Raw genomic sequence first — 12269 nt, 5'->3', positions numbered from 1 at the left:
AGAAGGTGACAGGAAGCCCTTGTGGCAGCTAGATTATGTGACTCCTGAGCCTTTGGATCTTTGAGCTTCCAGTAGCACTGAATTAATAGTGACACCCACCAGCAAATGCAATTGGGCTTCTTCACGTTGCAAGTTCAGAGGTCAAAGCAGCCTCGCAGCATCCCATGGTACCTTGCTGGGAGAGATGCTAAACAACTGCTTTCTTCATCTCTGAGCCAGTTGTGTCCCTCTCTCAGGACAGCTGTTGGTTTAATGGGGTCCCTCATCTGCTCTCCACCACAGGGCTCCGACCACTCGACCACTCGTGGAGGCAGGAAGGGGGAACTTGACTCTGCTTACCGCACGCTGCTGCCGCTGCTGCTGCTGCTACTGCTGCTGGGTGGGTGTCTGGCTGTGGGGAGCTTCAGGACTCTGCTCTGGGGGGGTGGGGAAGTGTAGTCTGAGGAGCAGGACACAACTGGAGCTGGCTCGGGACCCCAGGCCTGCAAGGAAGCCAGGGCTGTCTGGTTCTCAGGCTCTTGGGCATCCAGGCACCACTGGGATGCCGTGGCAGAGCTGAGAACGGAGTAAGGGCCCCACAGGCTGGATCTAGCCTGGGGTCAAGGGTGGGAAAGGGGGGATCCAGCTGGTCCTGCAGGGATAGTCCTTGGCTTGACAGTAGTGAGCTTGGTTACACTTGGTGGTGGCTACCACTGGAAACGCAGGGAGGCCTTCTACAGAAGATTGGTGATGGCTCTGTAGGTGAAGGCCTTCTCTGTGGCTTCCCATGGCAGATCCTGATGAAAACAGGCAACCCGTGGTTTTAAGGCGTTTATTGTCATGGCCGAAAGTGGATGAGTAAAACCATACCCCACTTTCTCAGGGTGGACCTGAGATTAAATAGCTTTTGCAGGGAGGAGTGTCATAGAAGGAAAGTTCATTGGCTAAGCCTCCAGATCTTTAGGTACCTCATTATAATGGAGATCTGTCTTGAGCCTACATGACCTGTGGTCACATCCTCTACCTGTGGAGGGGAATGGGGCATTGCCCTTACATGACTGATGGCAGAAAAATCTGTGGAGGGCTACGGCTAGTGATAGGAGTCAGGCAAAAACCTACCATCCCTTTCAGGGTCACTGGGGTTTCAAGCCTCCTCAACCAGGAACCAGGGTGCCTTTCAAGGTCCCACACACAGCAGCAGTTTCTCGACCACTGACTGGCCCCTCTGCCCTCCTTACAGGGCTGAAGTGTTAGTCCAGTAGACTTCAGCTCAAGCAAACTATGGTCATTGGAATAGCAACTAATGCCAGTAAGTCTCTGAACCTTTTGGGGACACTTTTGTCCTCAAGTGACTTTCATTTCTGCCTTGATTGGCAAGTGTAGACAATCCAAATGTCATCTATATTAGGCTGAGACTGTTTTGAGTTCTGGATATATCTCAGATTCTGGGAACTGACTTGAAGCAAAATCATGTGGCTTTGCACTAGAGGCACAGCTGAATCACAGGGAAGCAGGACATGTCCCCACAGTAACTGTACAGGGGCCACCCTGCCTGTTTATCAGACCTTGGCAACCGTGACCCATCAAGAGTCCCTCATATTGAAGACAATTGCCATTTCTAACTCAGGCAAAAGTGAGTAAATACTATGAAACGCCACATTAGCATATGGTTAGGTGGGAAACCTCAGAACAATTAAGTAGAATGCGGTCCTGCATAATCAGTTACTCATGTGGACATAATAGGGTTGGGACATCGTCCAGCTTCTAGTGGAAAAAACCAAGCAAACAAAGTCAAGCACCTCAGTGTTAACAAGGGCCAGGTGTCCTCTCTGTCCCATGCATTGTGTGCTGCAGGCTGCTGTAGTGCAGAACTGGTACTGGCCCTCAGAGTCCCTCAGGCCCCTCCTCTGGCCCAGGGCTTCTGGGTGTCAGTGTGTCTGAGAGCTGCCAAGCCAGGGCTTTAAGCCCTAGTATGGAGTCACTGTTGACTTGTTAGGACCCCTGCTGCTTCCCAGTACCCCACAAACCAATCACCAGCCACCAGAAAAAAACAGGTTAAGAAGTCAGCAGTGAAAATCTTGCTTCTATACTTTTTCAAAGTGCTTAAACTTCTAACTTTATCTTACATCTATTAATTTATTGTGGGAGAAGTGTTTGTATGTTGAGATCAGAGGATCAAACTCAAGTTGTCAAGCTTGGCAATAAGCACCATTATCTGCTGAGCCATCCTGCCAGCTCTTCTCTAACTATAAAACATGCAAAATTTTAATGTTTCCATGTGTCATGCAAAGATCCTGCTAAAATGCAGATTCTGGTCCAACAATTGTGGGGCTGGGACTGGGGCTGGGATCCTTCCATGGCTGTAAGCACCTGTGAGTTCAGAACCTCCCTTGACATGTGACAGGTATTCACTCCAAAGACCCAGCTCATTTCTCCATGAGCGTGTGATCACCGTTTCATGCACACACACATCCTTGGGAGTGGGGGTGCAGAGGCTGAGGAGAGCTCACTGGGTGGTGTTCAGAAGGTAGGAAGTAGACTCACAAGGTTACCTGCATGTTCCTTTCTCCAGATACGGAATGGTGACAGGGTTAAATACAGTGGCTGGTTATCCTCTCCTAACATGCATTCATCAAGGACTAGAAACACTGGAAAGTACTGTGTCCAAAAGACAGCCAGGAAACGAAACTTTCACACACATGCAGCTCTTGCACACAGGCATGGGGGAAAACAGCCTTTGAAGGATGTGTGACTGGACAAGCACTCCAGCCACCTGTTTACGGCTCTTGGTTCAGAAAGACACATTGCAATCCAAGTAGATAAACTTAAAATGTTTGAATCTGTTTGCCCTTTCTTTGTCCAAAATAGGTTCAGTTGAACATCCACAACCCAGCTGACTTTCTTTCTCTAAAAGGAAAGAAGGTGAAATGGGCTGATATAACTAGAGGAAGTCTTGCAAGGCACATATGGATCCAGTGGGATGGAAGAGTATTGTGTGGCACTGGAAATGCTCCCCGATTCCCTGAAGAGTGCTCCTAATTTTCATTTTAGAGAAGGAAAATAGAGACCCCCAAGAGGTTAAGACCTGACCTGAGGTGATACATTAGAATGAGTCTACACCAAACCCCCTAGTTCTTCAGTAATTAGGATATGTGTCCTCTAGGGTCCTGGACATGATTTGAAGCAGTTTTCTTTTTAATTAAAAATAATATAACTATTATTACTGGGGAAACAAGTGTGCACAGAGGTCAAGAGGAGAACTTTGTGGAGTTGGTTCTCTCCTTCCACTTTTATGTGGCTCCAGGGATTGAACTTGGATGGCCAGACTTGCTGGCCTTTACCCCATGAGGCATCTCACTAGGCCTTGTAATCATTTTTAAAAAGCAAAACAAACCAACAATGCAGGCAGGTTGTGTAGTAGCTGTCCTTTTCTGCAGGTAAAATTCTGAGCTTCCGTTGTACCTGTCCTGCTGTTTTCTTCAGTCTTTGCTAAAAATACACCTGTGTGGTGGTGGAAGCATGAGGATCATGAGTTCAAGGCCAGCTTCAACTACCTAAGAAGTTCGTGGCCAGCCTGAGCCATATGAGACTTTTCTTCAAAGAAACAAAAATAAGAAGGAAATACACACACACACACACACACACTGTGTGTGTGTGTGTGTGTGTGTGTGTGTGTGTGTGTGTGTGTGTGTGTGTGTATTTCCTACCTTTAAGAATTATATTCTGGCCTGTCAGGGTAGCATACACCTTTGAGCACTCCAGAGGTGGAGGTAGGAGGATCAAAACTTAAACGTCAACCTCAGCTACATTGTGAGTTTGAGGCCATCCTGGACTACATGAAATACTGTCCCCTGACATCAAATTATGTTTCGTAGTTAGGGGGTTAACTCAGTGGTGAAATTTTTCTTAGCCTGTCCCAAACAAATAAACAAGCATACATGCACAAACCACTTTGATCTGGTTGGGCTTAAACTGGATTACGCACCAGGGCCTTCTCTAGGGATCTCAACTGTGTGCTTCGGGCTTATTTTCTTATTCCTCTGACTCCATCTGAGTTCTATTACCAGGCATTCGAATCTTTGTAGAACTTCTAGGACTTTGGACAGAGTTGGAAGTTAGGATCAGCATGTGTGTCAACTGCCAGGCTAGTGTAGCTGCGGGGAGATACTGTCCCCAATTTGGTCAGCATAATAGATCTCTGTTTAATATTGCATGATCTGTGGGTTGCTGTAAACTCAGCATGAATTGGAGTGCTGATAGAAAATGAAGGGAAGCACTTTGCCCAAATGTTGCTTTTGTTTGGAATTTAGCAAATTAGTATGTTGACATTTGTCCCTGATGGGTTTCATTGTTTGCTGAAAGGACTCGGGGGGAGTTGACAGCATGAATGGTGAGTCCTGCAGACTTCTGAGAATTGATAAAAAGCATCTTTGTCCACTGCACAAAAGCACAACAGATATCTTCTTGACAGACATGTTACAAGGGGCAGCTTGTGTCACTGCAGAATAAAACAAATCGTGAAAATCTTCTCTGCTGCTGTGCACACTTTTGTACCGTTCTGATTTCTCCATTCATTTCTGGTTATAGTCGTCTCTTTGCAAATGGAGGGCAGTGAGTGATGTTTTAGCAACTTTAAGCCTTGGGTTTCTTTATGCTGTGTGTGTATACAATGTAAGACAAGTGATTTCAAAACACCGTAAACTCAGTTGTGGGGGAAAATTGTCTTAATGACTATCCCACATCCCCAGATCTCAAGAGGGACATGGGGGTGGCCTGCATGTGGGACAAGAAACTAGCAGTTGCATACAGAAGAGAAAAAAATAAAAGTTTCCAATCATCTATCATCCCTGTAGTTCGATCTGGAGGACAGGGTCCTTCGTGTGTCCTGTCCCTCTGCATGTTATCGAGCCTTTCTCAGGAAGCTGCTCACACCTTTGCTCCAACCGTATAAAACATGGATAAAACATACTCAGGAAAACATAGGTACCCAGGCACACACGTGCAGGATTTCCAGTAAGAGCCATGATGGAAAGCTGTAAATAATGGGATCCATCAGCAATCGGATAATAACACCCATGACTAACAACTGCCAACACTTAGGCTAATGCAGGCAGATGCTGAGAGGAACCATCCATCATCACCCTTGTCATTTTGGCCAGGAGGGGGAGTTGGGTGCTGAGGACAGGAGGGAGCAGAAGAGAATTCTGAAGGAGGTGGAGATAAAGCCAAAGGCACCCTGGACTTCACACTGAGAATCTAGGAACTGAGATAAAAAGGTGGGTCACTTAATGGACAGGAACTTTGCTGTTGAGCATTTCTTCCTCCTAGACTGCAATCTCCAGACCAGAAGGCATGTCCCTCCTTCTCTCTGACCTGATACTTAGAAGCCAGCCAGTAAATGTTTCTACAAAGAATGAGTGGTTCATAATCACCGTCCACCCTCTGCCCTAATTGTCCAACTCTTCTTGGACCCAGAATACGCATCCCAGAATGCAATCACCTTGTCCACAAAGGCACAGAGATAGGTTTCTGTCTCCATGCTACCCATGATGTTAGAGGAAAAAAAAAAAAAAAAGCCTCTACCAGTTGGTAGCTTGCCGATCCAAGGTCAGTCATTTCCACTTCTAGCATCTCTTTTTTTCTTGCTTGAAGAGGACAGATCTCATAAAGCTATTGAAGTTTGATGACACAGAGAAAAGGTGGATGTGAAAGGCCTTTAGAAATTGAAAAGAAATCACTATTGACTTTATTAAGTGAAAGGTTACCATTTTACCATTGGAAAGTTAATTTGCTAAGGAAAATAGAGGCAGCTTTGTGAATGATATCACAGGATCTCCCCAGAATAAGGTGTGTAAGTAACCGGGTGTGGTGTTTTTGTTTTGGTGGTGGTGGTGGTGGTGGTGGTGGTGGTGGTGGTGGTGGTGGTGGTGGTGGTGGTGGTGGTGGTGGTGTGTGTTTTCCAGACAGCCCTCCTCTGTGATAACTGTTTCTTGGGTGTCCCTCTAGGTCCTTTGAAAGAGAAGAAAACCACAGAACCTGACAGTTGTGGTATTTGGCCCTTGCACAGGTAGAGACTCATTGTTCCGCTTCATACCCCAGCAAGAACAAATTATTCAGATGTCCAGGTTGTTTTCTGTAGAGGAGACAAGGCATGCCCAATTTTACGAAGCTTATACATGCACATGTACACAGACATGCACATGTGCACACAGACACGTAGAGAAACACACATGAGTGTGCATGTGTGCACATGCACCAGCTTGCCTGAGCTACCTCACAAGCAAGGTGCAGTTCCGTAGATTCCACTCCTCCCTCTGCAGACCGGGAGCTGGCTCTGTCCCCTCTGAGTCATCAAACAAGAGACAGTTAAGTTTCTAGAGATAAGGTGGGGTACCTGGGAAAGCTGGGGCAAGGATTCGTCTCCGTCTTCTCTGAGCCTCAGATTTGGACCCTCAAGTTTTCTTTTAGTTCTGAGTTTCTTTGAACTTTGAGTTTCTTCCATTTTAATTTGTGGAAATAATTTTCTGCACTTTTCCTGCGAGCGGAAGTGTAAGACACCAGGCTGTCTCTGATGACTGCCAAAGTAGAGATTTCTTAGTGGAAAGTCTGCTTCCTTCTTGTGTCGCTTGACACAGCAGAAGTTTCAGGAGAACAGAGGAGCCCAGTGTTCCCTTCTAGCGGTTTTGATGTCGTTTGCCTGTGGGGGGGGGGTTACAGCCCCCCACCGTGTCTCCAGCCATACTGAATTTTATTACATGTATTTAAAAGATGCACCTCAGTGTGGCTGGCCACTGAAAGAAACTGTTTACCCCGGGGCTCTACAGCACAACTGTGACACATAGAGATCTGGTCCAGTTTCTAGCCACTCCAGAATTGCATCCTGCTGTGTGAAGTTACCCCTAGAGGGGTCTAGGCCTCTGGCCAGTAAGTGGAATGTTCTCTTCTCACAGGGCATTTGAAGGATCGATGCTAATCACTGATTTGGAAGCAGTTATCAACCTAAGAAAAGGAGGTGGGGAAAAGAAAAGGCACCATGCTCCTGGCTCTGAAGTGGGCACTTGGCTATGATTCTTTCATTTAGCTCAGCTGTAAAAGCATCATATACAAACAGACCAATGGGTTTGAGGCTGTGGAGAGACCAGAGCTCTCTGGGAAGACAGAGGCAGACAGAGGCAGACCTGTTGGAAGTCCCTAGCAAGCTAAACTTGTTAGCCACACAAAGTTTAAAAATGTAGTTGCATTATGTATGTTCGAGGCATTGGAAATACACAAATATTTGTGGCTCTTTGGGTGCTTTCACATATCAGAGTTGAGCTGAGTGGTTGCAAAGTTAGCTGCTATTAAACGGAGATGCTAATGTTGCTCTAACTTTTTCCTTTCTCCTAGTAAAATATTTTTGCCATCTTTCCTCATATGTTTTTAGGGATAAGTTTTCAATGCAGAGTAGGCGGTAAATTTGGAGAAATGATTTAAGCTGCCAAAATAAGCAACTTACTCCATGACATTATGATCTTAAAAACACATAGTTGGTCTGGTCTTGCCTGCTAACACGAATAGCACTCACTGGGTGAGGCACGTGAGTGGAAATCATGCCACACAAAGCTGTGACTCAGGTCTGTACTCAGAAAAACTGAGGTAATGGCTATTAATATTTTATTTCATACATTACAGTGTTTGCAAAAGCAAACACGATGTAGTTAAGGTTACCGTTCTGCTGCTCCAGCGTTACCCAGTGTTTCTTCATAGCAGATTTTTTTCCACAGATATTTTAGCCTAAAGGTGACTTTTTCAGAGCCTTAGAGTAAATGAATGGAACTCAAGAGACAGACAGTTGGGTGGCCTGTTATTGTTGTAGAACCATGACAGCATCGTGGAAAATGGTGGCGGGCATCATTCTCTTTCTATTTGTTATTTTCCTTTCCTGTTAAACCAGTGACCAGAAATAAAAAATAAATAAGATGTGGTTGAAATTTCTCTTAAGAGCAACCTTACCAGCAGAAAAAAAGCACGGGTCTTACCAAGTTTTAGTAAACCTGCCTTTGTGACACTGAGTGGCATCTTCTTGAGTATCTGTGGTAAAAATAAAAAGGTATCAGACCCACCTTCTCCCTCACGTCTCCATAAGCTTCTAGATGTGAAGGGGCCACCAATTTCAGGAAAAAGTTGTTGGTTGGCTCTGATGTGACCAGGTCCTGTCACAGTGTCATGCATGTTCAATGAGCCTAACGGCCTGGAGTTCTGATGGGCGCGAGTCACAGCACCAGGAGCCTTTCAGACCTGAGCGTTGTTTTCAGCACTGTTCCGCCCCTTGCTGTTAGGTGTGTGTATACTTCAGTGACTCCTATTTCTAGTTCCCTTAGAAATAAGTGACTCAGATGAGAGGGATGGGTCCCCTACTCTGCAGCCACTGCCTGGGCCCTGGCTGCCAGTCCTCCCACTCCTTAAACTAGTGACTTAGAATGAGCTCCCCAATGTCTCTTCTCATCATCTGTTTGGAGGCAGAGCATCCTGGCTAAGTGTGGTTAGTTTCAGAGATAAGAGATGCTGGGCAGATGACCGAGCTACTGCCATTTCAATGTTGAAGCATCATGGCAGGAAAGCATTGCTAATAAGAAAGGTGAGCTTGGCCGCCTTGGAGCTATTTGCACCCAGGCTTGTCACTACCTCACCCAGATTTCCCAGAGCAGCCGCTGGCTCCGCGTCGCAGCTGAATGATGTCCTCTCAGTTGTAATGTAGTTTTGCAGCTGGCCAGGATGGAAGGGCTGTGTTATTGCTGCATGTTTTTACTGTCTGAAAGGAAATGAAACAAGCAGGGTGGTATGAGAGCCTTAGTGCTGCTTACAGGCATCAGAGTCCATGAGTACAGCTCATTTGCAGAGCAAGTGTGGTTCTGTGGCAAAGCAAACTGAGTCCACAGTTTCAGAGTGTGCCTGTGTATGAGAAAGAGAGAGAGAGAGAGAGAGAGAGAGAGAGAGAGAGAGAGCACCTCATGCGTGTCTGTGTCTGTGTGTGTGTATCTGTGTGTGTGTCTGTTTCTGTGTGTGTGTATCTGTGTGTGTGTCTGTCTGTGTGTGTGTATCTGTATGTGTGTGTATCTGTGTATGTGTGTATCTGTATGTGTGTCTGTGTCTGTGTGTGTGTCTGTCTGTGTGTGTGTATCTGTATGTGTGTGTGTATCTGTGTGTGTGTATCTGTATGTGTGTCTGTGTCTGTGTGTGTGTATCTGTGTGTGTATCTGTATGTGTGTCTGTGTCTATGTGTGTGTATCTGTGTGTGTATCTGTATGTGTGTCTGTGTGTGTGTATCTGTATGTGTGTCTGTGTCTGTGTATGTGTATCTGTGTGTGTGTGTATCTGTGTGTGTGTATCTGTTGGGGGCATGGGTGGGGGGAGGTGGGAGGTGCACATGCATGTGTGCATTCTTGCCTGCATGTGCTCTCGAGTATCTGGAACTGATCTGGAGTTGAGTACATTGAACTAGAAGACTTGGGCAGGGCAAGGTGCCTTCTCTCCAATTCCATTTCTATTCATGTTTTAGTGGACTCCCTCTTTCTGAAACTTTCTTATTTTAAGAACTAGCTTCATTATTTGCTTTAAAAAATGGATGGCTATTTATGAGACAGAAGGCTACTGTAAGCTGTCTTTACCAACTCTGTAGGGTTCTATTTATCTTGCCAATTTACCTGCCATTTGGAGTCAAAATGCCAAAGTCTTTCCCATACTGCCTCTCAACTAGGTAACCAAAAGGACTGGACTTGGTTACAGGAGCCAGCTGTGGGCCTCCTAGGGCGTGGTCGTTTTCTTGTTGAAGAAGCCAATGGTGCTGGTATAGCACCTGTTCATGTCTTCCGTAATGGCTGCAGTTGTGACACCCAGGTGGTAACCGTGAGGTGCCAAGTGTAAAGACAAAAATGGGAAGCCATAAGACCTCAGGTTGATGGAGCCAACTTGTGCTCCTTGGCAGTCTCAGTGTGTCTTCTGTGACTACAGCTGATACAAATAGATCTGGGTATACCTCCTATTTGGGACAGGGGACATGGAAGGAGGAAAACATTCTATGATTATTATTCACATGTTGACATGCCCAGAGGAGGAGAATCAAGGTAGCCATTCAGAGAAATGAGCCTACAGCCAGTGCCTCACAGAACACACACATTTCTTTAGGGGAGAATGAAAAATAAATATAGGGCTCCTAAGGGAAAAGGTCAGCTAGAAGCATGAGGTTCTGAGGAGAAAACTTGTGTTTATTGTTTCTGGGGAGGTTTATTGCCTTTTAAAAGGGCATGCCGTTACACTGAATGCTTTGAGAATGACCATCTGCCCTTCACTTTGTAGGACCACCCTGGAGAGCATTGGGCATCTTGTCCCTCGTCTCCTTGAGCTATGTTTGATCTGTCTGTGGAGTTGCCATCTGAAGTCGGGAGGCTTAGCTACTGTTCTTAAAGCTCCCTTACTTATGACTCCCCAATGGCCTGGTGATCCCTTGTCCCTCACAGACTCCTGGATGCAGATGATCCCTTCCAAAATCAAGAGTTATTCACTTTGCACCCTGAGATTTCTGAGCAGATAAGGACAACACCAGCAGGCTAATCCTTTTAACAAAGGTGGTGATGTATACTGTGGCAGATGAATAGTTCTTTACAAGCAACAAAGAACAATCAGTGAATTCATTCATTTAATTCATGATTTTTTTCTGTTTACACTTTAAACAAACATGTCAGTTGTTTGCTTAGCTAACAAGCTCTGCCTTCATTATAAGCCATTAGTGGCTAGTAATCATTGAAGCTGTGTTTGGATTTTAGAAACACAATAAGTCTAATTAATTCCACCCTCCGTAATTTGGAACTTGTAGTGACTGACACAGTCTAGGTTGAAATGTGTGTCTCTGCCCTCTCTGTGAAGCATTTGCAAGTCTTTTCATGGTTCATAAACTAAGGTGATAGAACGTATCATGAAAACCAAGAAGCCCAAATGCTCACAAAAGATGAGGTGGCAGGCTTAAACTAGTGCCAGAGGAGTGACCTCCAAGAGACTTGAGTCTCCACTTTCAATGAAGAGGTGAATGTATTATTTCTCTATTTCTTCTTTAACTTTATATTTATTTGATATATTAAAAGTATGTGTATCAAGGGTGGGATATGAGGTTTCTATACGTGTGCACTGTGCAATGCTTAAATCAAGTGGGACGTTCTGATAAAAGTACCATTTTCCATCACTGACCATTATCATCATCAGCAGCAGCAGCAGCAGCAGCATCAGCATCATCATCACCATCAACATTTATCACCACCACCACCACCACCACCACCACCACCACCACCACCACTGCTACCAACTCCCAACTGTCCAAGGGACTTTAGAGCGTGTTACTTCTCTGTCTTTTCATGAGTTTCATTTCTGCCAAATTACAGAGCTGACCATCACGCCTCCTCCCCAGTAGCTTCCTGCCTCCTAACAGTGTGACTCTGGCAAAGGGAAACTTGAACTTCCCTTTACCTCAGCATCTTGTGTCCAGAATTCTCTGTCAGCCATGAGTGCTGCATTCCACACTGAATATGGAGTTCTCGGAGTCTACTGCATTTAAGTTTGCATCTATTACTTACTCTCTGGCCATGTGTCTGCTATTTGGAGGGAAATCCCCCTGGCCTAATTTTCTAGATGAAGATCATAGGAAGACTTGACTTGTAGATCCAATGAATGCATTTCAAAGGAAACCATAATTAAGCTGTTCTTGTTAAAGGTGCTTACAGGCTGTCCAGACTTGTCTCTTCATGAAGCAGTTTCTAGGCTTCCATGTAACCAGAGATGACACTCTTGTATACAGTGTATTCCTTATTACAGTTCTTGGTCCACCATTGTATTGCTGTTCTGGGACAAAGCAAAAATGTATAACTGTAGTAAATGAAGACATGTCCTGTGTCCTGGCGAAAGTTCATTTGATTAGCTCTATGGAACAAACATTCACTCTTGTTGAGAGGTAGAGAAGTAGAAAGAATTATGTTTTGTCATCTGTGTGCTTCAGTGGATGCTAATTGAAACATACTTTTTCAGGAACGTTCTCCAGACCCTGCAGAAAACATACACCTTTCAGCACCAGTGTTATTAAAGACAGGTCAAGACACACACTAAAATACAATCAATATTTGTTTTCATGGTGTGTTTGACTGTATCGATGAAATCATAGAAACAGAGTTGCCTGTGTGTTAATAACAAAAACAAAAACAAAAACAAAAAACAAAAAAAAGAAAGAAAGAAGAAAAAAGAAAAAAGAATATATCTGCTTTCATCTT

The 12269-nt window shown here is 45.0% G+C and overlaps 1 protein-coding gene across 18 annotated transcripts in view; it reads left to right on the top strand.

The window, feature by feature from the left end:
• The window catches only part of Aopep (aminopeptidase O), a 316008-nt gene that overhangs the window by 165739 nt on the left and 138000 nt on the right, over window positions 1–12269 (top strand). Inside the window, exon 6 of one of the 18 annotated variants that reach the window (XR_010058816.1) lies at window positions 283–366. The exons of 16 other annotated variants lie outside the window; for them this stretch is intronic. Coding sequence is in view for 1 of the 2 variants with exons in the window: in XM_063276132.1 (XP_063132202.1) it covers window positions 283–559 (277 nt within the window). In the remaining variant the exon portion in view is untranslated. Of the gene's footprint in view, window positions 1–282; window positions 3682–12269 lie in introns of those variants that run through there. One more of the 18 variants, XM_063276132.1, reaches the window with a different exon arrangement.

The sequence above is a fragment of the Rattus norvegicus genome, chromosome 17 (assembly GCF_036323735.1).
Source record: "Rattus norvegicus strain BN/NHsdMcwi chromosome 17, GRCr8, whole genome shotgun sequence".
Lineage (NCBI taxonomy): Eukaryota > Metazoa > Chordata > Mammalia > Rodentia > Muridae > Rattus > Rattus norvegicus.
The sequence above is the reverse complement of the archived record's forward strand: the minus strand, read 5'-3'. Positions and strand labels throughout refer to the sequence as shown.